The 26,838-nt window shown below is 45.8% G+C and overlaps 1 protein-coding gene across 1 annotated transcript in view; it reads right to left on the reverse strand.

Moving 5' to 3' along the window:
- The window catches only part of LOC143982516 (glutathione S-transferase Mu 5-like), an 83,023-nt gene that overhangs the window by 36,108 nt on the left and 20,077 nt on the right, over positions 1-26,838 (reverse strand). The window contains exons 3-5 of the mRNA XM_077481330.1: positions 16,550-16,614; positions 14,905-14,986; positions 5,539-5,639 (exon numbers count right to left, since the gene is read on the reverse strand). Of these exons, the coding sequence (XP_077337456.1) occupies positions 5,539-5,639; positions 14,905-14,986; positions 16,550-16,614 (248 nt within the window). The remainder of the gene's footprint in view (positions 1-5,538; positions 5,640-14,904; positions 14,987-16,549; positions 16,615-26,838) is intronic.

Here is a 26,838-nt window from a genome sequence, read left to right on the forward strand (position 1 = left end):
ATTAGGGGGCTTTATGCGGTAGTATATGGGGGTCCCTGGCGCTATAAAAAGCTGCAGCGAACCTAAATACCTACCTGCCTAACTAGCGTCACCTGTGACACTAATACAGCGATCAGAAAAACGATCGCTTATTAGGCTGGGTTCACACTGGAGCGATGCGGGAACGCCACGAATGCGCGGCGGGTTCCCGCATCGCATGCCTCCCGGCGGCAGTTCACACTGCCCTATGCGAACTGCTGGGAGTGTCAGTGAAATGTTACTGACACCCCCAGATCAGTTCGCATATCGCAGTGCGATCTGCAAACTCGGATCGCATGGTGTGAACACCCATGCGATCCGATTCTGCTGCGGGCCAAAAAAAGGGTCCCGTGCGAATTTGCGGCGGGTGCGGCGGGTGCGGCGAATGGCTGAACTCGAATCGCACAGAGATCGGATGTGATTTGCACTGCAGTGCGGTGCGAATCACATCCGTTCTCATAAACCGCTGCAATGTGAACCCAGCCTTAGTGACACTGGCGACGGGGGGTGATCACGGGGTTAAACCTTTATTGGGGGGGTTAGGGGGGTACCTTAGAACTAAAGGGGGCTAACCCTAACTGCCCTAACAGTTATTAGTCACAAATGACACCCGCCGGGTGATCAGGGGGTTAAACCTTTATTAGGTAATAAATGGCGGGTGCCCTGAAACTATAAAAAAATAACTAACCAACCAGCGTCACCTGTAACAGTTATATGGTGATCACTGGTGAAAGGGTTAACTAGGGGGCAATCAGGGGGCTTTATGCGGTAGTATATGGGGGTCCCTGGCGCTATAAAAAGCTGCGGCGAACCTAAATACCTACCTGCCTAACTAGCGTCACCTGTGACACTAATACGGCGATCAGAAAAATTATCGCTTATTAGGCTGGGTTCACACTGGAGCGATGCGGAAACGCCGCGAATCCGCGGCGGGTTCCCGCATCGCATGCCTCCCGGCGGCAGTTCACACTGCCCTATGCGAACTGCTGGGAGTGTCAGTGAAATGTTACTGACACTCCCAGATCAGTTCGCATATCGCAGTGCGATCTGCAAACTCGGATCGCATGGTGTGAACACCCATGCGATCCGATTCTGCTGCGGGCCAAAAAAAGGGTCCCGTGCGAATTTGCGGCGGGTGCGGCGGGTGTGGCGGGTGCGGCGAATGGCTGAACTCGAATCGCACAGAGATCGGATGTGATTTGCACTGCAGTGCGGTGCGAATCACATTCGTTCTCATAAACCGCTGCAATGTGAACCCAGCCTTAGTGACACTGGCGACGGGGGGGGGATCACGGGGTTAAACCTTTATTGGGGGGGTTAGGGGGGTACATTAGAACTAAAGGGGGCTAACTCTAACTGCCCTAACAGTTATTACAGTCACAAATGACACCAATGCAAAAAAAAAAAAAAAAAAAAAATGACATTGGTGTCACTGTGACTGGGGGGCAGGGGTAATTGGGGGGGTGATCGGGGGGTAAAGGGGGGGTGTGAGTGTGCCTGGCATGTTCTACTGTGTGTGTGAGTGTTGGTGCAACTTACTGATCCGCTCTCCTCCGTGTCAGAACGAAAAATACCGACACGGAGGAGAGAATACATCACTTCCTCTCCTGTGTTTACATTACAGGAGAGGAAGTGATGTCACCGGGGATTTCTATTCGTCGGGAGCGATCGCGAGGGGGTGGCCATGAATGAATGGCCGTCCCCTCGTCCGGGATCGCTCCCGTACGAATACCGACCGCCGCAGGCACCGGGCGGGGGCCCGATCGGGCCCCCGACCCGCGGGAGGCAAGGGACGTACATGTATGTCCTTATGCCTGCCCGTGCCATTGTACCGACGTACATCGGCGTGCGGCGGTCGGCAACTGGTTAAAGAAACTTTAATAAACTTGTTTCCAGGGGTTAGGCAGCACCATCTTAAGTATTGTTTTTTGAGTGCACAGTGGAGTGTATTTCCGCCCTTACATTGAGCACTTCCTGTACCGTTAACCAAGCCTCCTTCTCAATCCAACGTTTCTATGGCAACCCTGCTTCCCTGTTCATAGCTTACTTGTTTATTTCATAGTATTTACTTGTGCCGATGTCTAATGTTTCCCTTTGTCAGTCTTATCAGCTTCAGCTGATATGACTGCAGTAATGGGCAAGTGTAGACTGTTTGTGAGGTCACATGGTGTGTAGGAGGAAGCTCTGAGTGATTAGCAGAGTTCAGAGCTGTGCCTTAGGAATTCCTGATAACAGATAGGCAAGACAGAGTGTGCCTTAAATCAGGGGAGATCTGGGCATGCTCAGTGACTTCATTCTACAGAACAAGGATTACAACAATACTAAGCAAGTAAGGCGATATTTACAAGCAGTGTTCATTAGGGTTTTTTATGCTGATTTACATGGGACAAAGTTGTGGGGGAGGGTTTACAACCACTTTAACAACTTCCTGCACGTGTGGCCGGCATCTGATGCAGTTAGCCACACCCGCTGTGCAAATCACGCCCCCCCCCCCCCCCTCCTTTCAAAGGAAAGTGTTTTCCCGTGCAAGCAGCCTCCTGTGAAACAGCAGACATGGCGGGGGGGGGGGGGGGGGGAGTAAATCCTCCGCTGAGCGGCTGGCGCAGTCTGTCTCCTTTTTATTTTTTTTAATGAAACTGCTTTGGCATATCAATCCCCAGATGGGGAGGGAAATCTTCCCCCCACCATGACGGGTTGTGCCCAGATGGTCCTCAGGCACTCAATACCACATGCTGGGATCCACTGCCCTGGACTGGTAAAGCGCCCTAATGAATACGCCAAGCAATATAGCACTGCCCAGGGTTCTCTAAACGCAGGGTGAAATGCCTATGGAAATATTACAGGCTGCCCCAGTGTCATATCCCTTCATCTGTTGACCATTCTTCTAAGCGATTATAGCTGTAGGAATGAATCCTGATTGAACCACTCAGCATCCCTATTGAAATTGTTGAGAATAAAGATAAATCATACACAGTGCTGTGCAGACACTGGCAAAAAATGTAAGCCCTTCCTGCAAGTGATGGGTTATGTCTAGGAGGGACTTCCTGTCTTATTTGCCAATGTCCAATCACCTGTATTCGTCTGTAGCAAAACCCTGATTGTAGGGATTACTAAAGCTAATCTGTGTCCCCAGATGTACAGTAAATACAGTTTTCACCTCACGTTATTACATATTAATGTTGCTAATCTCCTGTAGACCAATTCCTGTCTGTCTATGGTGCATGCACTCCAGAGATGGCTACTGATAATAACAGTAGATTATGCTTGCCTAAAGTGGAAGACCAAACTGGTATAAAAATCCCTTTATATTTGTTCCATGTTCCCATTCATGTAGCATAAAAATTATAAAACAAATAGTTACTTTTTTCACTTAGTTTTACCCTGCTATTTAGAGCAAACGTATGAAACCCAGACTATGAAAAAACCCAATTATATTTTTTGTGTAGAGTGAAATATACCTAGTTCATCCTGCCTCTAGCTGTCCCTCCCATCTTCTGTGTCCCTATTACAGCCCGAGATTGTGCAGACTAAGCTGTTATCTAATGAGCATGTTTCAGTTCCCTTTTAAGCTTTTTATTTCCTCGTGCCCTCCTTTTCTTTATCGGTGCAGCCCGCATGTCACATGGGCAGATGAATGACTGCTCCCCCCCTCCTCCTTCATGTCCTCCTATTGCTAAACACTATGAGGGCAGGATATGGTATGCCGATTACATTCACTAATACAAAAAAAAAAAGAAAAAACCCACAGCTTAGTTTTAATGTAAATCAGTATATAATTGCTAATACCTTAATTCCCCCATCTGCAGTGTGCCGAAAGATCTCATCAGTTATAAGCTACATTTGGCACCGCCTATAATACAGGGCTAAAGGTCTCAGTATATGTGGGTTCCACGTTGTATGCCAATAAGAGGATGTACTTTTGCAAAGATAAAAAACAGCTTTCCATTAATTCTACACAGGCTTACCTCACTCTTCATAGCTGTTTAAACAGGCTGGACAGACTTTAGGTCATGCCACAGGAAGGCGTTTACCAGCTGAACTCATTAGCACACAGCCTGCATCATCTACCCTCAGCTGGTGAACTCCTTAATGTGTCATGAACTAAAGTTTATCCAGGAAGTAAGGCAGAAGTAATAGAATGATGTGTTTAATCGCTTGCCGACCAGCTCACGCCGATATACGTCAGCAGAAGGGCATGTACAGGCTTATAAAACATACCTGTACATTGCCCTTTAAGAAGCCCGCGAGCGTGATCGCGAATCCCGCAAAATCAATATCCGTGGGAATGCCTGCGATAGTCTCAGAGGAAGAAAAAAGGGGAAATGCTGATGTAAACAAGCATTTCTCCATTCTGGAGGAATTTAAAAGGGAGAAAATATTTGCGTCACTTGCAGTATATATCAGTCCAAACAAGACCCTGTCAAAAGTATCAGCATAACACCAATTATTTGTTGATGTGAGTTATTATATAGCCATAAAAAAGGTGAGAGTTCTGTGAGACCATAATCCAGGAGAAAGCAAATGGAATGTTATACAAACAACATTCACTGAATAGTACCTCCTATTTATAATCGCAACACCCAGTCACATATTTGGACTATTGCTGATACACAGCTTTGTGACTTGGAGGATACATCCACTTTGCTCTCTATAGACTATCCAAACATTTGATATTTATATATTTTTTTAATCTATTCATTTTTTATCTGCTGTCATTCATGTGATTAGACCTATTGGCCCCTTTTAACACCATCTGCATATGACACTTTAGTTACCATCCATTATTGTATGATCTCTAGCACTTTACATTATGGTCACTTTTTTTGTGGCATTTATTTGCACTTCACTTATTGGATATTTAGTTCCACTGCGAAACTTTGATTATTACTGTTGCTTATTTTTCATGAACAACATATTGCATAATTGTGCATTTTTTTTTTTTTTTTTTTTTTTTAGAGAATCTCTTATTCAAGTGATTTTTTTTCACATTGCGCAAAATCACTTCACTTGTACTCATTTCCCCGTTCTGCCTAGTGACACTGATCACAGCTCCCTGTAATCGGGAACAGTGATCAGTGTCATGTCACACATGTATGGGCAGACTGGTTGTACAGAAGTAGATCTACTGTCTGACTTCTGTACAACCAGCCTGTCAGGTTTTTCTCAAACGATCAGTGCTGTAGGCTATAGCTGGGGGCACTGATCATTGTATTCTGATGGCAGGGAAGTCGCCTCACTGTCAGAAAACTCTTTGGTAGTGATTCCCCCATCCACAACAAGTGTGTGAATGGGGTTATAAAAAAAACTTTGTTCAACCCACTGGTTGAATAAAAATAAAGTAGATTACTGAATGCCCTGCCTTAGACTAATATTGTCCAATTAGTTAATTGGCATAATCCAAAAATGATTCCTAGGAAACTGCATGTGGGTTTAATATGAAATATTATACTGTAAAATTTGTGCAAGGCCAAAATTGTGTGACCCTTGTATACAAGTAATTTAGCTGAACATTCAACCTACAAATTGTGAGTTGTAGGCAATAGTCACAAGTCCCATTCGGAAATCCATTGCTTGGTTTTCAATGAGCGATACATTGTTCTTTTCACTTTCTGATTCTCCAGCTGCAAGACAAAAAAATAAAAATTACAAATATATATATATATATATATATATATATATATATATATATATATATATATTTATTTTTTTAAAGTTCATGCATTAATTTTTATCATTATAGAAGCAACTGCATTTTGCACATTATGTTTTTCACACTGCTATATTTAATCAAGGTGGTTTCTAAAGCCAGCCACATGAGTTGCAGTAAAAGAGGAAGAGGAAAAAAAATAAAATAAAAAAACACAACACACGCTCAATTTCCCCCATCAACACAGACCTATTATGCTCTCTCACCAGGGGGGAAAAATCCCAGCTGGGAGGAAAAAAAAAAAACCACACACACACACACACACACACACAGTGGCTCTATAGCACCATAAACATTCTGACAAGCTGGTTGCACTCTATCGAACAACTTGAGTACAATCAGCCTACCAATACATTGTTCGAATCTCGGCCGGTCCCTGTGTAGTGGCTAGAGAGAAACTGTACGGGCGATCCCCAGGGTAGCTCCATTGTCTTGTCCCTACAATCCATGTGAATATAGGGTTTTTGGCTCACCATGCAGTTACCTACAGGTGATAAAACTGGCAGGAAAAAAAAAAAACACACACACACACACACACACACACACACACACACACACACCACACACTGATCTTACAGTATGGAACACAGGGTCTTTAGTAGTACAAATTGAGGGGTAACAAGGGGTCAAGAAAGCCTCAAAAGAACCTAGAGAGCAGTCTATGCCCAAATCCGGAATCAAAAGAGGTGTTGTCACCCACCTGGTAGAATTTAAAGTGGTTGTAAAGCCTTTTACCTTAATGCAACCCTGTATTAAAAAGGTAACAAAAAAAAATAAAAAAAAAAAAAAAAAAGTTTAGGCGTCAGCACCCCCCCCCCCCTTTTTTTACTTACCTGAACCCTCATTCAATCTAGCACCGTGCACATCTGCATAGGGCTGAAACAACTAATCGACTAACTAATCTATTATGAAATAAATGGATTACCATTTTTCATAATCGATTAATCAGCCAGCAACATAATGGGGTTTAAAAAACTAAAATGAGCCCTTTATAGTACAAAAAGAGCAAATAGCTACTGTAAATATTACTTTCACTGTTCTACAGTAAAGAGATGAACCCCTTACAGTAGTGATTATCTGCTTTTTTGTACTATAAAGGGCTCATTTTTTTTTTTTTACCCCATTAAGTTTAGTAACAGTCTTTGACCTGGTTCACATCTATGTGTTTATTGGTGCTTTTTGCAGAAACGTACTACAGTTCATTTACATGCTTTCCTATGGGACACGTTCACATCTGAAAGGGTCAGGGACTTAACGCAAAATGGTGCTTTATTGGTTCAATATAATTTAATGGAGAAGCTGCAGAAAAGCATGTAATGCATTTTTGCAGCAATTAGTGTTTTTTAATCTGCTAAAAAAATAAAATTTCAAATTGCAGTAAAATCACGTGTGCAAAAATCAAAAACGTACAGCAAAAAGCACTGCAGAAACATATCAAAAGCAAACTGCATAGGTGTGTACCGAGCCTCATGCTGGTCACACGGATCCATTTTCAGATGAGAATATTCAGACGAAAAATCTTTGTACATTCGCTGAAAGAATTTTGTTTGAAATTTTCACTTGCTTTTAACATTCTGTTTTTAAAATAAAATGCAAATTTCTGAACGAAAACCACATACATTGTCTGAAAATTCCTTTGCCTAAGAAGTTCTCTTTTCAAATTGTCCCGTCACAGTTGTTGAAAATGAACGTCAATTTGACCCATTTTTTATTTTTTTTTAAAGGTTATTAACCAATTAATCGAAACAATAAATCGGCCAACTAATAGATTATGAAAATAATAGCTAGTTGCAGCCCTACAACTGCACCTCTTTCCCAACTCCCCCCCCCCCCCCACACACTCTCTCCGGGACCCAAAAAAATAGGATTTTTTGTACTCACCGTAAAATCCTTTTCTCTGTAATTCACCGACCGACACAGCTCCTCTCTAACAAAATGGGTTGTTAGCCCTATCACTGGAGATTGCTAGGCAAAGTTGTAATACAACACTTCAGAACTTTTAGTCCCCAGGCTACAATCCCCAGTCTGCCCTAGCAGCCCCAGTACGTCAACAAGCAGTATAAACGTAAAGAGAAAAAAAAAAAGGGAGGGGCGGGTGCTGTGTTGGTCGTGAATTACAGAGAAAAGGATTTTACGGTGAGTACAAAAAATCCTATTTTCTTTTATATTCACCGACCAACACAGCCCCGCTCTAACAAAATGGGATGTCCTTAAGCAGTGCCAAACAAGGGGTGGGAAAAACCAGCAAAAAAAAAAAAAAAAAAAAAAAAAACCTCATCCACCATGGCAAGTGGGAACTAGTAAAACTAAAAAAAAAAAAATAAAAAAATTAAAAAACCAGCAGTGCGTGGAAAAACCACCACAAAATAACCAGGTATCCTCAACTGGAGTGATCCCCAAGACCACAACCAAATGCGGAAGTAATGCAACCGTGCATTAACATAACAATACTGCGTTTAGGTAAAAAAAAAAAACCCACACAAAAAAAAATATTGATTGCACATTCAATTGCACTACACTGCCGCCTGCAAAACTTTGCAGCCAAAACAGGCATTCGCCGATGCACTGACGTCTACCTTGTAGAACTTGGTAAACGTATGCTTGGGGTCGAAAAAGGCCCAAGACGTTCCGATTGCCCTTGTGGAGTGGGTCGTGACCGGAAAGGGGGGCACCTGCCCTTTCAAGGTGTAGGCTTGTACTACAATTTGTCTGATCCACCTGGAAATGGTGGCCGACGAGACCGCCATGCCCTTCTTTGGGCCAGCCACCGAAACAAACAGCGAGTCCGACTTCCGAAAGGGAGCCGTGGCAGCCAAATACACCCTCAGGGCCCTAAACAATTCCAGAGCGTGAAGGGCCACCTCCTTGGGGTGCTTCAGCTTAGGACACAGCGATGGTAATACAATGTCCTCATTGATATGAAAAGCCAAGACCACCTTCGGTAGAAAGGATGGTTGCGGATGCAACACCACCTTATCCCTGTGGATAACCAGATAGGACGACTTGCAAGACAAGGCCGCCAATTCCAAAACCCTCCTGGCCAATGTGATGGCCACTAGAAAGACCACTTTCTGGGAAAGAGTCAACAGGGGAATCTCCCCGATTATTCTCAAACGGCGGTTTCTGAAGCGCCGACAACACCAGGTTCAAATCCCATGGGGGTAACTGTGGACGCACCGGAGGGACTACGTGTCGTATCCCCTGAACGAAAGGTACTCACTAAGGAGTGCGATGCCAGGGGTCGTTGAAATAAGACAGCTAAGGCTGAGATTTGCCCCTTGATGGTGCTTAATGCCAATCTCTGGCCCACTCCTTGCTGGAGAAACAGCAGGATCCTGGATATGGAAAAGGAACGCGGATGCCTTCCTTTCTCCTCACACATGGAGATGTAGGCCTTCCAGGTACGATGGTATATCTTCCAAGTAGAATATTTCTGTGCCCTCAACATAGTTGGAATCACCGAGTCCGACAGACCCCGGTTCCTCAACACCTGGCTCTCAATAGCCACGGCGTTAAAGCCAGCGATGGTAAAAGCAGGATGGAAAATTGGACCTTGAGATAGGAAGTCCTCTCGCAATGGTAGTCGCCAGGGAGCTTCTGCCACCAGACGCACCAGGTCTGCGTACCAAGGACGCTGAGGCCAATCCGGGGCAACCAGTATTACTGGGTTCCCCTCAGCTTCCACTCTGCAAAGCAGACGTGCCAACAGTTTCAGTAGCGGAAAGGCATAGATCAGCTGGTACTGATCCCACTGAGCCACCAGCACGCCTGATGCATCTGCCCACGGATCTTGGCACCACCAAAGTATGTGAGCGACCTCCCGAGCAGCGGCTGAGCTTCTCGTTCCCCCTTGGCGATTTACGTACGCCACAGCGTTGTCCGACTGTATCCTGATCGGACGCCCTTGAAGACTCACCGACCATGTGTGGAGACACAGCCTGATCGCTCTCACTTCGAGCAGATTGATCGGCAACTCGGATTCTTTCGTCGACCAGAGGCCCTGAGCTGACTGATCCCCCTATCACTCCACCCCAGCCGGATAAACTGGCATCCGTAGTGATCACCGTCCATTTCAGAGGAAGAAACTATTTTCCGTTATGAACCACCTGGGACCTCAACCACCAGATCAGAGTCCCTGACTGGCTGGCTCACCTGGATCTGTCGATCTAGGGACAACTGAGATTTGTCCCATTTTAACAAGATCTCCTTCTGCAGTACTCTGGTGTGGAACTGGGCGTAGGGTTACGGCCTCAAAAAGGAGGCCAACATGAGTCCCAGTACTCACATGCAAAACCGAAGCGACGACCACTTGCGGTTCTCCTCAGTAGTTTGACCACGGATCTGAGAGTCTGAAATTTGTCTGAAGGGAGAAAAACATGCTTCCCTGGGAGTCCAACAGCAAACCTAGGTACTCCAGACGCTGGGTTGGCACAATCACAGACTTCTTTAGGTTCAACAGCCACCCAAATTCTTGCAGGGTCTGCATAGTGATCGCCACATCCTCCTCTAATTCTGGAGGTGGAAGATGCTCTCAAGAGGAGATAGTCTAGGTAGCCCACGATCGTGATCCCACATTGTCTCAGCAATGCCAATACTGGAGCCAGTACTTTGGTCTGGCATCAGCCCCCCCTGAGTCTTTACCAAAGAGAAGAGCCACAAATTGGTAATGGGCTTCCGACTGCAAAACGCAGACATTTTTGATGCCGAAGGCATATGGGTATGTGCAGGTACGCACCCTGGATGTCTAAGGACGCCAGGGAGTCCCCTTGATGGAGTGCAGCGACTACTGAGCGAACCGATTCCATTCTGAACCTCTGCACTTTTACAGAGTGATTGAGGGCTTTCAAGTCCAAGATCGGACATAGCCCTTCCTTCTTGGGAACCACAAACAGATTTGAGTAGAATCCCTGTAAGCGTCCGATTCCGGAACTGGTACAATCACCCCGCGATTCAGCAAATCCCTTACCGCCCCCCCAACAGGGCCTCCCGGCAAACCGGGGATACGGGTAGAATCTGTTTGGCGGCCAAGCGAGGAACTTATAGCCTGTGGAAATCAGATCGCAGACCCATTGGTCAGATAACCGGGAGGACCACTGGGCTGCAAACTCCCAAAGGCGACCCTCCACCCGAGACATGGCTGGGGGCGAACCTTCATGCGGTAGCACTTTTATTCGCAGGCTTGCGGTTCCAGGGACGTTTTTGACCATCTGTGGGCGTCCTGTCGGGCTGGGGACGTTTTGTCGAAGCTTCGGGTGGACGAAAAAGCAGTTTGCGAGCGGGAAAAAAAAAAGGGGGGGCCCCCTTGACAACGGCGTGGCTCCTTAGCTTTCCTGGCCTGTGGGAGTAGTGTACTCTTACCACCAGTGGCATTTTTAATAATGTCATCCAACGAGGCTCCAAAGAGCCGGTTGCCAAGGAAAGGAAGGTCTATCAGGGCTTTTTTGGATGCCTGGTCAGCAGACCAGCATTTCAGCCAAATAAGGCGCCTCAGCACCACAGCTGACACTGAAGCCCTGGATAACAGAGGGAGAGTATCCAGGGCTGCTTCAAAAACGCACTTAAGGCCTTGCACTAGTTGGTCTGCTAGTTCCACGCAGACAGGAGAAGCCTGTTCTCCCAATTCGCAGTGTAACAGTTTTGCCCACTCAGTGGCAGACACAAATGCGGATGCCAGTACTGGTCGCACGACTGACCCCATTCCTTGTAAAATGAACTTGTCAAAATAAGTCAGATACGGGAACACCTTTAAGTGAACGAGCTGGCTTACAGGACCCAAAAGGGATCTGCTGGCTCCTGAATCCTCAGGGTATCATGCACAGCTGTGATAAGTGCTCAAACAAATGCTTTGTCGCGCACACCCCCGGATGGGGACTCATCCTCACTATCAGGATGGTCCGACTCAGCATCATCTGAAATGAGCAGGGGTCAACAGCCTCTGGGCTCTCCTTAGAGGACGGGGGGGGGCAAGGGCCGTTTTTTAAACACCTTTGCGCCCACGCACAACCTCCATCTTGGCAAAGAAAAAATTGAGGACCGCCGACAAGGTGTCCAAAGGCACTGCGTATTCTGCAGGCGAACCGGTCGCAATTGCCTGGATTTCGGGGTTAGAAACACCAGTTTCTGAAGCCATGCTGACCCTACCCCATCTGCCACCCGAAGGAGACTTATTACAGTGACAGTCCCACCCTCCTTACTGCTGCTGGCTGAGGGGCTCCTCTTTCCCACAGGACTCACCACCCTGAAAGGTTCTGCGCTATCCAGCAGGTAGTGCCTGTGGTCTTTGTTGGCTCCCAGGTGCATAGGAATCAGCTCTATGTCAGTGAAAGCTGCTGCTAATGGCGCTGAAACCACTCCGCAATGTGATCAGGCTCAAAGAAAATGGCCACCCAGCATCCAGTATAAGGACATAAAACACAGGGAAAATGGCCGCCAGCACATGCTGCCACTAGAGAACGCTGAAAAACTTAGCATGCTTTCCCTTGCCAACACCTAAGATGGCCGCTAATGCAAAAACCATGAGGGACAGAGCTGAAACAAATGGCGGTGAACAGCGCTGCAAAGGACACAGATACAACCTCACAGGCACCTCCAGGGACATGAGAACAGGACTCAGGACGCAGCCCCCCCCTCAGGTGAGAGCCCCCCCCCCCCCCCGACACACACCGCTCTGCAGCATCCCCCACAGGGAGGGGGGGCAAGATAGGGACAGGGAGAGAAGAGAGGGAGGTGAAGGACCCCCGAATCAACCTCCCAGGGAATGCCCAGCTGCTCAGCTCCACAGAGGCAGGGAGAGCTGTACTTACCAGTCCTGAAGAGCTGGGAGACATTCCATTACAGATCCACTCTCTGATCAGTACAGGGCGACTGCTGGCCTGGCATACTGACGCAGACATCAGTAGCCCAGTCATGTGTGCCCCGGAGCATAAAAGCTCACGACCACCTCTGGAGCTGCGACCTGTACACGCTCGATAGCCAGGCTGGGAAAACTACAAGGATAAGGGTATCCAGGCTGTCGATAGCAGATCACAGGATCTATCATCTTGCGCAAAAAACCAAGCTTCTGCAGAAAAAAAAAAAAAAAAAAAAAAAAAGAAGGATGGATCAATAGGCCCATCAGGGTTCCTAGATCCTTCACTAGGCAAAATAAAACTGATGACTGCGTGGCAAGCTGGATGGTTGTTACCCAAGGGACCACCCCTTGGGCATAACTGGAAAGTTTTGTGTTTTACATAACATGTAATGCCTAATATTCTCCTAAAAGTGGCGTAACAACCCAATGGCTAAGAGAGAAGCTGTGTCGGTCAGTGAATATAAGAGAAATAATCTTTCCTAACATCAGGAGTAGTATTCTACTTATAGAAGCAAAATTTTAATTTTATGGAGGAGGAGAGTACTTTTAACCCCTGTGATCTCCTTGTGGAGAGTCCAAATAGGTGCTCCCCTATTCACTGTGCAGTATTTAGGCAAAGCATCCTGAGCACGTCGATGGAGATTAGACTCATCCTGGAATCTGGTGAAAATTGTGTCAAGCCATTTACACAGTAGCATAAGGTCACTTGTAACCGACTATGGACTGAAGCATTTGATAGGCTGGGGCTAGGATTCCTGGCATGCGCTTAGTCCAAACAGCTGGATCCTTTATCCCCACTCGACTCCCACTCCATCCTTCTACCGCTACCCCTTTCCTCTCATTACCTTCTCTGACCAACATCCTCCTACCCAACTCCCTTAGCTCCCACACTCTCCCTTTTATGCGACTACCATCCGAGCTATACACTACTAAGCCATATCTGCCCTCCAGGTCCTTCACTTAACAGCCACAGCCCTGGCACCCCAGAAAAATGTTGAATGATACTTACCAACCTATGCAAACAAAGGGCTTAGGTGGCCTGTCTCAAAGCAATGCATTTCCTTGCTCACAAAATTCCCTCACTAAAAGACTGATGCTGCTTCACTTCTTTTAATTCTGACTCCACTGATAAATCTAGAGGAATGAGCAAGTCCCTTTTACAGTCATAGATGACTACAAAGACAAGGAAGGATGCTTTACACTGATCTCCAAAAACCTCACCCCGATTCTCCACCTCAAACAAATACTTTAATCGGACTAAGCGGGCTTCATGCCCACCAAAGAAATAGAGTTGTGTGAGGTCAGGTACTGATGCTGGATGAGAAGGCCTGGCTTGCAGTCTTTAATTCCACTCAAATCGTGTTCTATCGGGTCGAGGTCAGGACTCTGCAGGCCAGTCAAGTTCCTCCACCCAAAACGCGCTCATCTATGTCTTTATAAACCTTGTTTTATGCACTGATCCAAATCATTTGGTGGCAGGGGGGTTATAGTTTGGGGTTGTTTTTCAGAGGTTGGTCTTGGCCCCTTAGTTCCAGTGAAGGGAACTCTTGAGGCGACAACATACCAAGATATTTTGGACAATTTCATGCTTCTAACTTTGTAGGAAGGATAGACCCTTCCTGTTACAACACGACTACGTACCAGTGCACAAAGCAAGGTCAATAAAGACATGGATTAGTGAGTTTGGGGTGGAGAAACTTAACTGGCCTGCACAGAGTCTTGACTTCAACACAATGGAACACCTCTGGGCTGAAGTAAAGTAGGGAGACTGAGCCAGGCCTTCTCGTTCAACATCAGTGCCTGACCTAACAATTGCTCTTCTGAAAGAATGGTCACATTCCCATAGAGGCTCCTAAACCTTGTGGACAGCCTTCCCAGAAGAGTTGAAGCTGTTCTAGCTGCAAAGGGTGGGCCAACTGAATACTGAACCCTATGGACTGGGATGCCATTAAAGTACATGTGTCCCAATACTTTTGGCTATATATTGTAGCTAGTCAGGGGGGGGGGGGGGGGAACACACACACACACACACACACCTCTACATACAGCTGATCCAGAGGAAGAGAAAACCATATAAAACGCATGGTCCAATTAGGTCCTTTGGAAATTCCTTCCAGATCCCCAGTTATTCTCTGCGCTGGTGTAACTGTTGATATCCAGTAATATTTTGGGCATCTAGGGCTGCATCCACTATTATTTTTTTAACCATCTACTAAGTGTACATTGTTATGCTCTTTCGATTTCAAATTGCTCCTAATGGAGATATCCATATTCCACTTCCCTGACCAGTAGGAGAGAAACTACAAAGCAGTCAACAGCTGATACTCACCCAATCCGTGCTTGCGAGAAATGTAGCGAAGAATCGTGTTACTCTGTGTAAGCTTAACATCGCCATCTATAAGGTACGGCAGCTGTAAAACAGAACAATTTTTTACGAGCTATCAGCCTGCATTGCAAAATCATTTCCCTGTATATTAGTTTTTTGGCAATGGACATTTGGGTATAGAGCTTTGGTTGCAAATATTAAATGTAAGTTTAGCCATCTCTCCAAAGTATTGCCTACAAACACATAATCTTAGTGAAAATTCACTTTACAAATAAACATGCTCAATTTCTCTGGTAAATTAGGGTCACCGTATATGAGATAGTTGCCATTCGTTTTTCATAAAATACTTTTTGTACTTTAGCTCATCCTTTTTAATCACTTCATGTCTCTGTGCACTAGGCTACTGCATATTATTGCATTGCCCCAGCTTCCTGCACAAGTGAACCACGCCCACCCAATGTGTATTAGCATGGCAGGATAACACAGGAGCATAACTGGCTGAGAGTTGTCACTGATAACAGGATGTGCCTGTATAAGGGCATTCATGGCAGGATCACCAGGTATTTTAATGTAAGGCTTCATGTACACTACAGCTCTTAAAATTGAATTGGCTTTTTTTTGCAAAAGCTTCTATACTCAACTCCATAAAAGCCTGTCCATGTACACATAAGCTTTTAAGACCGTTTAGGAGCTGCTGCGGTTAGGGGAAGTTTAAACCTCCCTTAACCTTCCTCTCCTGAACACGGAGGAATCGCATTCAGGATAGGAAAGTTTTGACCGCTGGCCACAAAACATTTTCCCACAGCTGGTGGTCAAAATAGGATACAGAGTATGTACATGAAGCCTAAAGCTACACATTATATATATGACAATACAACGTTAAATACAACGTTGAAATGACAATACAACGTTAAAGATGATAGCGACTGGATTTACATTGTTTTTAACCCACTCTCACTCCCTAAACATAAATAGAACACCAACAATTTTAACCCCAGAAAGAAATCTACCCTAACAACCATCAACTGATGCTCAAGTAAGCCTGTCACATATCCAAGCAGGACAAACCTAAACTGTACTAACAAAGGGGAAGATGAGTGAAAACTGCATGTCAGAATGATCTGTACATCGAATCCCCCTCTTACAAATAGCTAAAAAAGATCATTGGTGTCAGTGGGAGACCCCATCCAACTTTTGCTGTCCAATCTCTTTTAGATTTACCAAAGGCATGTAGTGCAAGGGCCTATCCGATTGCATACAAATTTAAACTCTTAAGGTTTGACCTCATATTCTATGGTTTTGGTAAATCTGAAAGGGGGGGACCTAAATAATCTACGCAAAAAATTGATATAGTGCATATGCAGCTTTAGAGGCAGAAACTGCACATTGCTCAAGGAATCCCCAACAACCTCTAGAGGGACCTTAGAGTTCTACTGAACCCTGGTTGGGAAAAGCAGCTCTAAACTATTGGGCCAACACTTGCTTCTTTGCACACCAATACCAAGTCCTGCAACAAATATTCAGCACAAAAACGTCAGCACTGTTAACTTCAACTCTGCAGTTTCCACTCTTTTTGAATAGTCAATCGTGTGCATTTTTCTATGACAATGCCCACAACCCCCTTTCCTCTACTTGCAATGTTACTTACATTGGGAAAATCCAAACCAAGCTTTTCCTTCTCATCCAGCCACTGACTCCTATCATAGTTTGGTGCTGTGAAAACAATTTTTTTTTTGTTATTACACAAATTTTATCATGTGTGCAGTTTCCTATAAATGCCAATGCATTAAAGCTGGATACCAGGAATTCAGCCGCTTTGTAAAAAAACCATTAGGCCACACTATGATTTAAGTCCTGTGAGGTGCATGACACCTCCTGGGCTTATGGGAACACAGACACCGCCAGATCAGAAGAAATGTGAATGGCCTCAGCCCGTTACTCCCCCCTAAGGCCATGCCATTGAAACATTTCATCCCGCCCACCCATCTCTATTATTTATATCTTTATAGTACTCTCAGAAGACCATTATCGCTGTATTTTGGGAGCCCCAACACTTATTCTTCTGAGCTATGCATCTTGAACAGGAGTGTAGCAGCAGTCGATATGCTGCCCCTCCCCTCCTCCAGCCCAATAACAGAAGCCTCAGTATCATGTGAATACATTTACAAAATGCTAAGGCAGCAGCGGGTATGGGCGGGCATAGCTGCTGCGCGAGTTTCTCTTCTCAGGTCACTGGAGTGTCTCCAGCAGAGCAATAAAAACAGCCATATGGAAATACTAGAAATAAGCCCAGGAAATGTCAAGCAGCACCAGGACTTAAAGCTGTGTCCCGGCTGAAGTTATACATTTTAGATAGAAATACCCCTATAATAGACAAGCATAAAGTATTCTAATAAAGTTAGGCTGTAAACTAAGGTCTGTTTAGTATTTTTGTAGCATTATTTTGTTAAATTATAAAACTTCAAGCAGGCTGTGGCCATCTCAAGCGTAGGCATCCGAAGCCAAACTATATTTCTTCCTGATCTCTTCCTTGGAGATCTCGCGCAGCACAAGCAGTGTAATAGCTTGCAGGTCAGGTTTCCACAGCAACGGCAGCATCAGAGGAAGTTGCTGCCCCTTGGCTATGAAAACCTCTTCTCCCCTCCAGAGATTGATGGCATATCCCCAGGAGGCATTGCAAACTGAAAATGACACGAGGGACTGCGGCCAGGGAGGAGGAGAGAAACACACACACACACACACACACACAGAAAAATAAGTGTCAATTCGTTTAGAGGGTACAGATTAGTGAGGGATGCTGAGGAGTCGAAAATGTGGGTGGACCTCCACTTTAACTTATAGTGTGCCTTCACTTTTTTACAAAGTGACTGAATTACTAGAATCGGCTTTAAAGCGCAACTCCACTTTTTTTGAGGGAGAAAAAAAACAAACAAACATTCGCATCTGGATGATCTATGTACATTGCAGGGATTTTAACAAACTTTATTGCAGATTCCAAAGAAATCGGTGTTTGTTCCTCTGTGTCAAGCGAGTCTAATGGGAGTGGTTTCATAATCAACCGGCTGCAGCTGTAGGGCTCTAATGAGGAAACTGCTGGGTTTGCATTCCTTTACAGTTTCCTATTGTGAGTATCTTACCAAAAATGCAGAAAGTCTGATTTGTAGCTTGTAAAATCAGTGAGCCAATCACACAAACAGGAAATTATGTTTCTGGGGGGTGTTTTGCACACATTCTGCATACAGAACTCCTCCAGGTAGCCATATTGCATTTTCTAAAAAATTACAGCAGCTGCAGATTGAAAAGCAAAGGTCATTTTTAATAACATTCAATTAAAACAGAATTTGTGTCGCAATTGTATATGCCAGGGCTCGACAAACCCCGGGCGCCAGGTCGCCAATGCGACCAGAAATCGCAACCTGGCACCTAAGCTGCCACCAGCCCACTCACTATCGATGCCCCAGACATGCAGAGCATTAGCACTGACTGCCGTCCTCCTCCCTCCTCCACACTCAGCGACTCTGTCAAGCATCAAGCGCCGCACTAAGTGTGTGAAACTAAGGAGGATCTGTCAGATTTCAGCTTGATGTCGGGGGTGGGCGGGACCCGGCAGCTGTCAGACACCAGCCAATGGGATCTGGACGGGCCGCTACTTGTATGTGGGCCCGTCCCTTTTAAGCAGCCCAATCGTTGGCTTATGTTTGATAGCTGCTGAGTCCCGCCCCCACCCCGGCCGGGTCCCGCCCACCCCGACATCAAGCTCAAATCTGACAGATCTGCCTCTGTCACTTGTCAGTTTCATACCCCGGATGGGTCCCGCCCACCCCCAACATTAAGCTCAATTCTGACAGCTCCTGTTACTTTTCAGTAACAGAGTGCTCAGTGTGCCACCTGCCAGTGCCGAGTGTCACCGCCAATCAGTGCCACCTGCCAGTGCCGAGTGTCACCGCCAATCAGTGCCAACTAGTGCCACCTGCCACCAACCAGTGCCACCTGCCACCGACCAGTGCCACCTCCAATCAGTGCCACCTGCCACCAACCCGTGCCACCGCCAGCCACCAATCAGTGCCACCCACTACCAACCAGTGCCACCTGCCGGTGCCATCCAGTGTCACCGACAATCAGTGCCACCTGCCAGTGCTGAGTGCCACCGCCAACCAGGGCCACCGCCAACCAGGGCCACCTGCCATCACCAACCAGGGCCACCTGCCAGTTCCAAACCAGTGCCACCTGCCAATCAATGTCACCTGCCAGTTCCACGTGCCTTACAGTGGCAACCAGTACTATCTGTCTGTCCCAAACCAGTGCCAGCTGCCTAAGCCAACCAGTTCCATCTGTTGCCAGCCTTACTCTTTCTGGTGAGCCCATAACCCTGATGTAACAGCGTTACATTGGAGTTATTGACTGGGTGCTCCGTTGTGAGTTAGGGATAGGGGGTCAAAATGACTGGCCTTATCCCAGGAGCTGACAAGCCATACCACTCTTAAAAATAAAATAAAAAACTGGCTCCTAAATTCAAAGCAAATTTGTCAACGCCTGGTATATGCTACTATTTTTATTTGCCCCCCCCCCCCCCCCATGAAAGTGGGAGTTACCCTTAAACTGCCACAATACATACAATGCATCATGCAGGTTACATTGTAGATATATATTCCAAGTCACTTCTACTGAATTAATAAATGTCAAAGCTTTTTGTAAGATGCTTGTTAAGCCTCTCCTAGATTCCAGAAGCCAAGGTGGTGAGGCAAAGTCAGTTTCTGCCTCATAACGCTATTTGCAGTCAAGTTTTTCAGGTGTTTTGACAAGGCGCTCCAAAAAAAAGGCGGAGTTACCTAGCACCAGCATTCAAAAAGGAACACTTGAATTCTTTGTTTTTGTCCTCATTAGATCAGAAAGAATTTACTGTGTATCCTCACAGGGTGACACTGCGGATACACTAAATGGAGGTATGCCAACATCCAGGTTTTTTATGAGGAAAAAAAACTAAAAAATGAAAAACAGATTACAAAAATGGACTTTGTGAACATACAAAAGGTCACTTTTTGCAATCGCTAGGTGTTTTTTTTTTCCCTCTCTAGATCAGAGCTAGATTTGGACCAATTCTGCAGTAGGGTTTGTTTTACAATGGATAAAGGGAACCGGTCAGAAAGTATGTGAACTGTGCATAAAATGTACAGGCTATAGAGCCCTAAATCTATTACTATGGTTTTTTTTTTCTATAAAAGTTTAGACTGCTTAGTTAAAGTGAATTTTTACTTGGGTTAGGAAACGTTACATAGCTACATAGTACGCGAGGTTGGAAGGGGGAAAAAAAAAAAAAAAAAAAAAAAAAAGTCCAACCTATGTGTGTGATTATATGTCAGTATTGCATTGTATATCCCTGTATGTTGTGGTCGTTCAGGTGCTTATCTAATAGTTTTTTTTAACCATTGATGCCCCCCCTGCTGAAACCACCCCCTGGCGTGAAGCTCCGACTTCAATTATCCAATCATGCGCAAGAAGAAAATCTTTTTTTTTTTTACATTTTCCTTGCATGCGATTGGGTATTATTTGCAAAGTGAATTTTTACCATATTCACTAATGCAAGTAAAACTGTCCTTCCAATGTAAAATTTAGTTTGCATTGTGAACACACTTTAGTAAATTAAACCCTTAACCACTTGCCTAATGGGCACCTAACCCCCCCCCCCCCCCCTTGTGCCCAGACCAATTTTCAGCTTTTAGTGCTTTCACTTTAATTGCACGGTCATACAACACTGTACCCAAAATTACATTTTTATAATTTTTTTCCCCCCACAAAATAGAGCTCTCTTTTGGTTGTAATTGATCACCTATTTTCTCGTATATTCACCGACCGACACAGCTCCTCTTAGCCATTGGGACGTCCCCAAGCAGTGCCAAACAAGGGGTGGGAAAACAGCATAAAACTTCTTCCACTATGGCAAGTGGGAAACTAGTAAAAAAACTTTACCCATAAAAAAATAGTGCGTGGAAAAATCCACCACAAAATCATGGTACCCTCAACAGGAGTGACTACCCACAACCACAAAAAACCTGTGGAAGGTAATGAAACAATGTATCAACTTAAAAAGGTACTGTGTTTTTAATCGAAAAAACAGGAAAAAAAAAAAAGAAAAAAAAAATATTGCATATTCATTTGCAATTATACAGCAACCTGTAAAACTTTGCGGCCAAAACAGGCATCAGCCGATGCACTGAAATCTACCTTGTAGAACTTGTTAAACGCGTGGACAGAAGACCAGGTCACCGCCTTACACACCTGAGCGACTGAAGCTTGGTGTCGGAAGGCCCAAGATGTTCCGATTGCCCTTGTGGAGTGGGCCGTAACCGGAAAGAGGGGCACCTTCCCCTTTAAGGCATAGGCTTGTACTACAATCTGTCTGATCCACCTGGAAATGGTGGCCGATGAGACCGCCATGCATTTCTTGGGACCAGCTACCGAGACAAACAGCGAGTCTGACTTCCAAAAGGGAGCAATGGTAGACCAATACACCTTTCAGAGCCTGAACCACATCCAGAGCGTGAAGGGCCACCTCCTTAGGGTGTTTCGACCTAGGACAGAGATATGGTAACACAATGTCCTCATTAATGTGAAAAACCGAGACCACCTGATCGGACGTCCTTGCAGTCTCATTGACCATGTGGAGAGGCACAGCCTGATCGCTCTCAATTCGAGCAGATTGATCGGCAACTTGAATTCTTCCATCGACCAGAGGCCCTGAGCCGACTGAACCCCCATCACTCCACCCCAGCCGAAAAGGCTGGCATCCGGTGTGATCACTGTCCACTTTAGAAGTAGGTACGACTTTCCGGCCTGAATCACCAGGGACCTCAGCCACCAGATGAGTGATTCTCTGACTAACTGGCTCACCTGAATATCCAGGGACAACTGAGATTTGTCCCATTTTGACAAGGTTTCCTTCTGAAGGACTCTGGTGTAGAACTGGGCAAACAGTACAGCCTCCAGGGAGGCCACCATGAGCCCCAGGACTCGCATGCAAAAGCGAAGCGACGACCACCTGCGGTTCATCAGCAGTTTTACAGCAGATCTGAAAGTCTGCAGCTTGTCTGAAGGGAGAAACACTCTCGCTTCCATGGAGTCTAGCAGCAAATCTAGGTAGACGCTGGGTCGGTACAATCACTGAGTTCTTTAGGTCCAACAGCCACCCAAATTCTCTCAGAGTCTGCATGGTGATCTCCACATCCTCCAATTCTGAGGTGGAAGATGCTCTCAGGAAGAGATCGTCTAGATATCCCACGATCGCGATCCCACGTTGCCGTAGCAACGTCAAAACCAGAGCCAAAACCTTGGTAAAGACTTGGGGGGGCTGATGCCAGACCAAAAGGGAGAGCCACGAACTGGTAGTGGGCTTCCCCGACTGCAAATCGCAGAAACTTCTGCCGCCACAGGCATATGGGTATGTGCAGGATGTCCAAGGATGCCAGGGAGTACCCTTGATAGAGTGCAGCAACCACTGGGTGAACTGATTCCAATCAGAGCCTCTGCACGTTAAAGTGATAGAGGGCTTTTAGGTCCAAGATTGGACTTACCCCTTCCTTCTTGGGAACTACAAACATATTTTAGTAGAAACCCTGGAAACTTTCTGATTCCAGAACCGGTACAACCACCCTGCTACTCAGCAGGTCCCTTACTGCCCCCCAAGAGGGCCTCCCGGCGAGCCAGGGATACGGGTATGCTGAAAGGGAAGAATCTGTTTGGCGACCAAGAGCGCAACTCTATCTTATAGCCTGAGGAAATCAGATCGCAGGGTCCATTGGACGAAAACCGAGGGGACCACCGGGCTGCAAACTCCCGAAGGCACCCCCCCACCCGAGACATGGGTGGAGGCAACCTTCTTGCGGTAGCACTTATACTCGCAAGCTTGTTAGGCTTGCGGTTCCAGGGACGCATTTGTCCGTCTGTGGTCGTCCTGTCGGGCTGGGGATGTTATACCGAAGCTCCAGGCGGACGGAAAAGCCGTTAGTGAACGGAAAAAGAGGGCCCTTGCCTACGGCATGGCTCCTTAGCCTTCCTGGTCTGTAGAAGTAATGCACTCTTACCACCGGTGGCATGTTTACTAATGCCATCCAAAGAGGCGCCAAAGAGCCTGTCGCCAAGGAAGGGAAGATCCGTCAGGGCTTTATTGGATGCCTGGTCAGCAGACCAGCATTTTAGTCAAATCAGGTGCCTCAGCACCACAGCTGATACTGAAGCCCTAGATACAGAGGGAGGGTATTCAGGGTCGCATCACAAACATACTTAGTCCTTGCACTAGTTGGTCTGCTAGTTCCACGCAGACAGGAGAAGCCTGCTGCTCTCCCAATTCGCGGTGCAAAAGGTTTGCCCACTTGCTCAGTGTCTGCGACACAAGTGCGGATGTCAGTACTGGTCGCACAGCAGACCCCCGCAACCATAAACCAGGAACAAGCTACTGCCTCGACCTTCCTGTCCATGGGATCCTTAAAGAGGAAGTAAACCCTGATGGGGTTTACTTCCTCTTTCATTCCCTGCAAAGGCAAAGCATAATGGACTACTATGCATCGCATAGTAGCCCATTATGTGTCACTTACCTGACACAGGAGCCAGCGAAGTCGCCGCTGTCCCCTGTAGTCCGCCGCATCCATCTTGCTGGTGGCGTCTCGCAGCTTCGCCGCTGTCATTCGGCGAAGCTGCGATGACGTCACTCCCGCGCATGCGCACGGGAGTCGACGCGCGCGGCAGCTCCATTTTTTGGAAATGCTGCGCTCAGTGCGCCGCCGTCTACGGCGCATGCGCCGTAGACAGCGGTGCCCGTTTTCGGGCAAATATCTCCTAAACCATATAGGTTTAGGAGATATTGCTTGGACCTACAGTTAAGCCTTAATCTAGGCTTACCTGTAGGTCAAAGTGGTTTGTAAGGGTTTACAACCACTTTAAATACAGGAGTCCCCACTACCGGGATCATGGTTAACTATTTTTTTTAAATATTCTTTATTTATACTCAAGGAGGTCACAATGTTAAATTACATACACTTATATATTCACATACATTCATTTAACAGTTCCCAGCCAGTTTTACCCTCAACAGGGTTTTCACATTCCCGTTTTTAGTAGCTGAGAACTCTATAGTAAACCTTATACTACTATTCTATCGTCTATCCTAGTTATCTCCACTATTATTAGGTGATGCACTTTCCTCCTTTTATTTTAATATTTTCCCCTGATCCCCCCCCCCCCAAAAAAATAAAAAAAATTAAAAAAAAACTATTAATTTCCTCTACTCTCTACCACCCCTCCCCCTTTCCATCACCCACTCCCAGGGGGGGTGGGGGGGGGGGGGGTCAGGGACCTCCATATTGTTATTTGGTTATTGACTCCCACAACATAGTGGGTTCCTTATCCTTCCCTGTTCCCCATCAGTCTCCTTCCTTCTTCTGAAGAGACAAAAGCATTCCAAACTGTCTAGACCTTGGCATATTGCCCATTCCTATCCTGGGGCGAGTATACTAGATCTTTTATAGCCCCCACCTTTCTAACCTTATTTAACCACATTGCTATCGTGGGTGGCTTAGTGTCTTTCCAAGATCGGATGAGGCACGCCTTGGCCTCGTTAACCATATGACATAATACCAAGTTCTTATATTTTCGTATTGAGATATGCGAGAGGTGCAACAGAAAAAAAGCCGGGTCATCCAGTATTCGGTAAATGTTTGCACTTCCCTCCAATACTGTCTGATCCTAGGACAGGTCCAAAACATATGGTATAAAGTCCCCCGTTCCCTGTTGCATCTCCAACATTGATCTGAAGCTCCAGGGGAAACCTCTGAAGCTTTGACGGGGTATAATACCACCTCGTCAGCAACTTATAATTTAGTTCCTGAGTTCCGGTACAGACTGATGAGTTTAGCGAGAGGTATATCATCCTCTGGCATTGATCTGGTGAGAATATCCTATCCAGGTCCCTTTCCCACTTTGCAAAACCTGGCATCTCATAATTATCGGGGGGGGGGGCAGTGAGCATTGTATATATCTTTGATATCGTTCGAGAAAGAGGTTCCTTCTCTTCGCAATATCTTGTCAGGTCTCGTCTATAGTTTGTCGCTGGTCCCAGTGACTCAAAAAAGTGCCGAAGCTGCATTGCCTGCCAAAAATTAATTTAGAATCGACCCCCCTGTTGAGTCAATAAGGTCACTGTAGGCCAGGAGTCAGATTGCAAAAAGTGTGATGCCTGGGTATAACCCTTTTCCCGAAGTCTCCTAAAGGCCTTAATCTCCATCCCTGGTCCAAAACTAGGGCTACCCAGTATCGTAAATAGTGCGGATTGTGTTGACGAAAATTTAGGATTCTGACTAATTCTAAGCCCTATTCGCAATGTCGGGCCTATAAGGGGGTGCTTTTTCAAAGACTCCGGTAGTACTGCGTAACACCAAATCGCTCTTCGTAGGGGTACTGTACTCACTTCTTGTTCTAGTTCCGTCCACAGTTTAAATTCTGTATGCCTACACCAATAAATAATCCTACCAATATGAACTGCCTTATAATATTTAAGTAGGTCTGGAACTGCTAAGCCTCCATCTCTTTTTGACATAATCATCCGACTTCTACTGATCCTTGGTCGCTTACTTGACCAAATAAATTTAGTAAAAAGCGTGTCTACTTGGCGAAAAAAGGCCGATGGGATCTCTATCGTTAGGGCCTGTAGTAAGTACAAAAATTTTGGCAGGATACTCATTTTAATGGAATTGCAGCGGCCGAACCATGAATGCAGTCCATGTTGCCATTTCTCTAATAAAGTTCTAACTGCCTTAAGCAACGGGGGAAATTCATCTTAAAATGTCTCCTCTATCTTTACTGGGATCTGTGTGCCCAGATACTTTAAAGCCGTCCCTACCCATTGAAAGTTAAAATTAGGTTGTAAAATTTGTTTCTCCAGGGGTAGAGCTACCCCCCATTGCCTCTGACTTTGCGTAGTTGATTTTAAAATTTGCTAATGCTCCGTATTCTTCCACTTCCTTCATTAGGATTTGGCAATGAGACGTGTGGGCTAGCCAATGAGAACAGCAAATCATCTGCATACGCAGAGATTTTATAGTTCCTGTCCCCTATTTGGAGACCTCTAATATCTTGATTTAGCCTAATTTTATTCAGTAGTGGTTCTATCGAAAGGGCAAATAGCACAGGAGAAAGTGGGCAACCCTGCCGTGTTCCATTTGAAATTTTGATCGGCTCTGAGAATACCCCGTTGACTTTAACCAAACCCTAAGGGGAGGAGTATACTCCAGATATTCATTTTATCATGTGCTCTCCCAACCCCATATGCCTCAATACTTCAAACATAAAACCCCAATTAACCCTATCAAACGCTTTTTCTGCGTCAGTACCCAAAAAGATAGAGGGGGTTTTTGTTTGGTTAGCATAGTGGACAAGGTTGAGTACCTTAACCGTGTTGTCTCTCACCTCCCGAGTAGGGATAAACCCTACTTGATCTCGATGTATCAGCTGGTTTAATAATGGCTGGAGGCGAGATGCCAACAGTTTGGTAAAGAGCTTTAGATCGATATTTAACAATAAAATTGGACGATAACTCCCACATTCCGCGGGGTCTTTCCCTTCTTTTGGTATTACTGAGATGTGTGCTCTAAGTGTATCCAAAGGAAGGGCAACCGCTTGACCAATCGCGTTAAAGGCCTTTAACATATGGGTACCTAGGGTTGAGAAAAAATTCTTATAGTATTGAATTGTAAATCCATCCGGTCCCGGCGCTTTCCCCTGTTTAAATCACTGCACTTAATTCCTCTATCGTTATAGGGGCTTCCAATCTTCTACGCTCCAGGGAAGAAAGCCTACTCAGGCGTGCTGCGGAGAGGTATTCTTCCATTTTAGCCCGAGGTACCAGAGATAGTATCCAGTTGTATAGAGAAGAGTAATATTCTCCGAATC

The sequence above is a fragment of the Lithobates pipiens genome, unplaced genomic scaffold (assembly GCF_037356315.1).
Source record: "Lithobates pipiens isolate NorthernLeopardFrog02 unplaced genomic scaffold, aLitPip1_a1.2 Scaffold_16, whole genome shotgun sequence".
Lineage (NCBI taxonomy): Eukaryota > Metazoa > Chordata > Amphibia > Anura > Ranidae > Lithobates > Lithobates pipiens.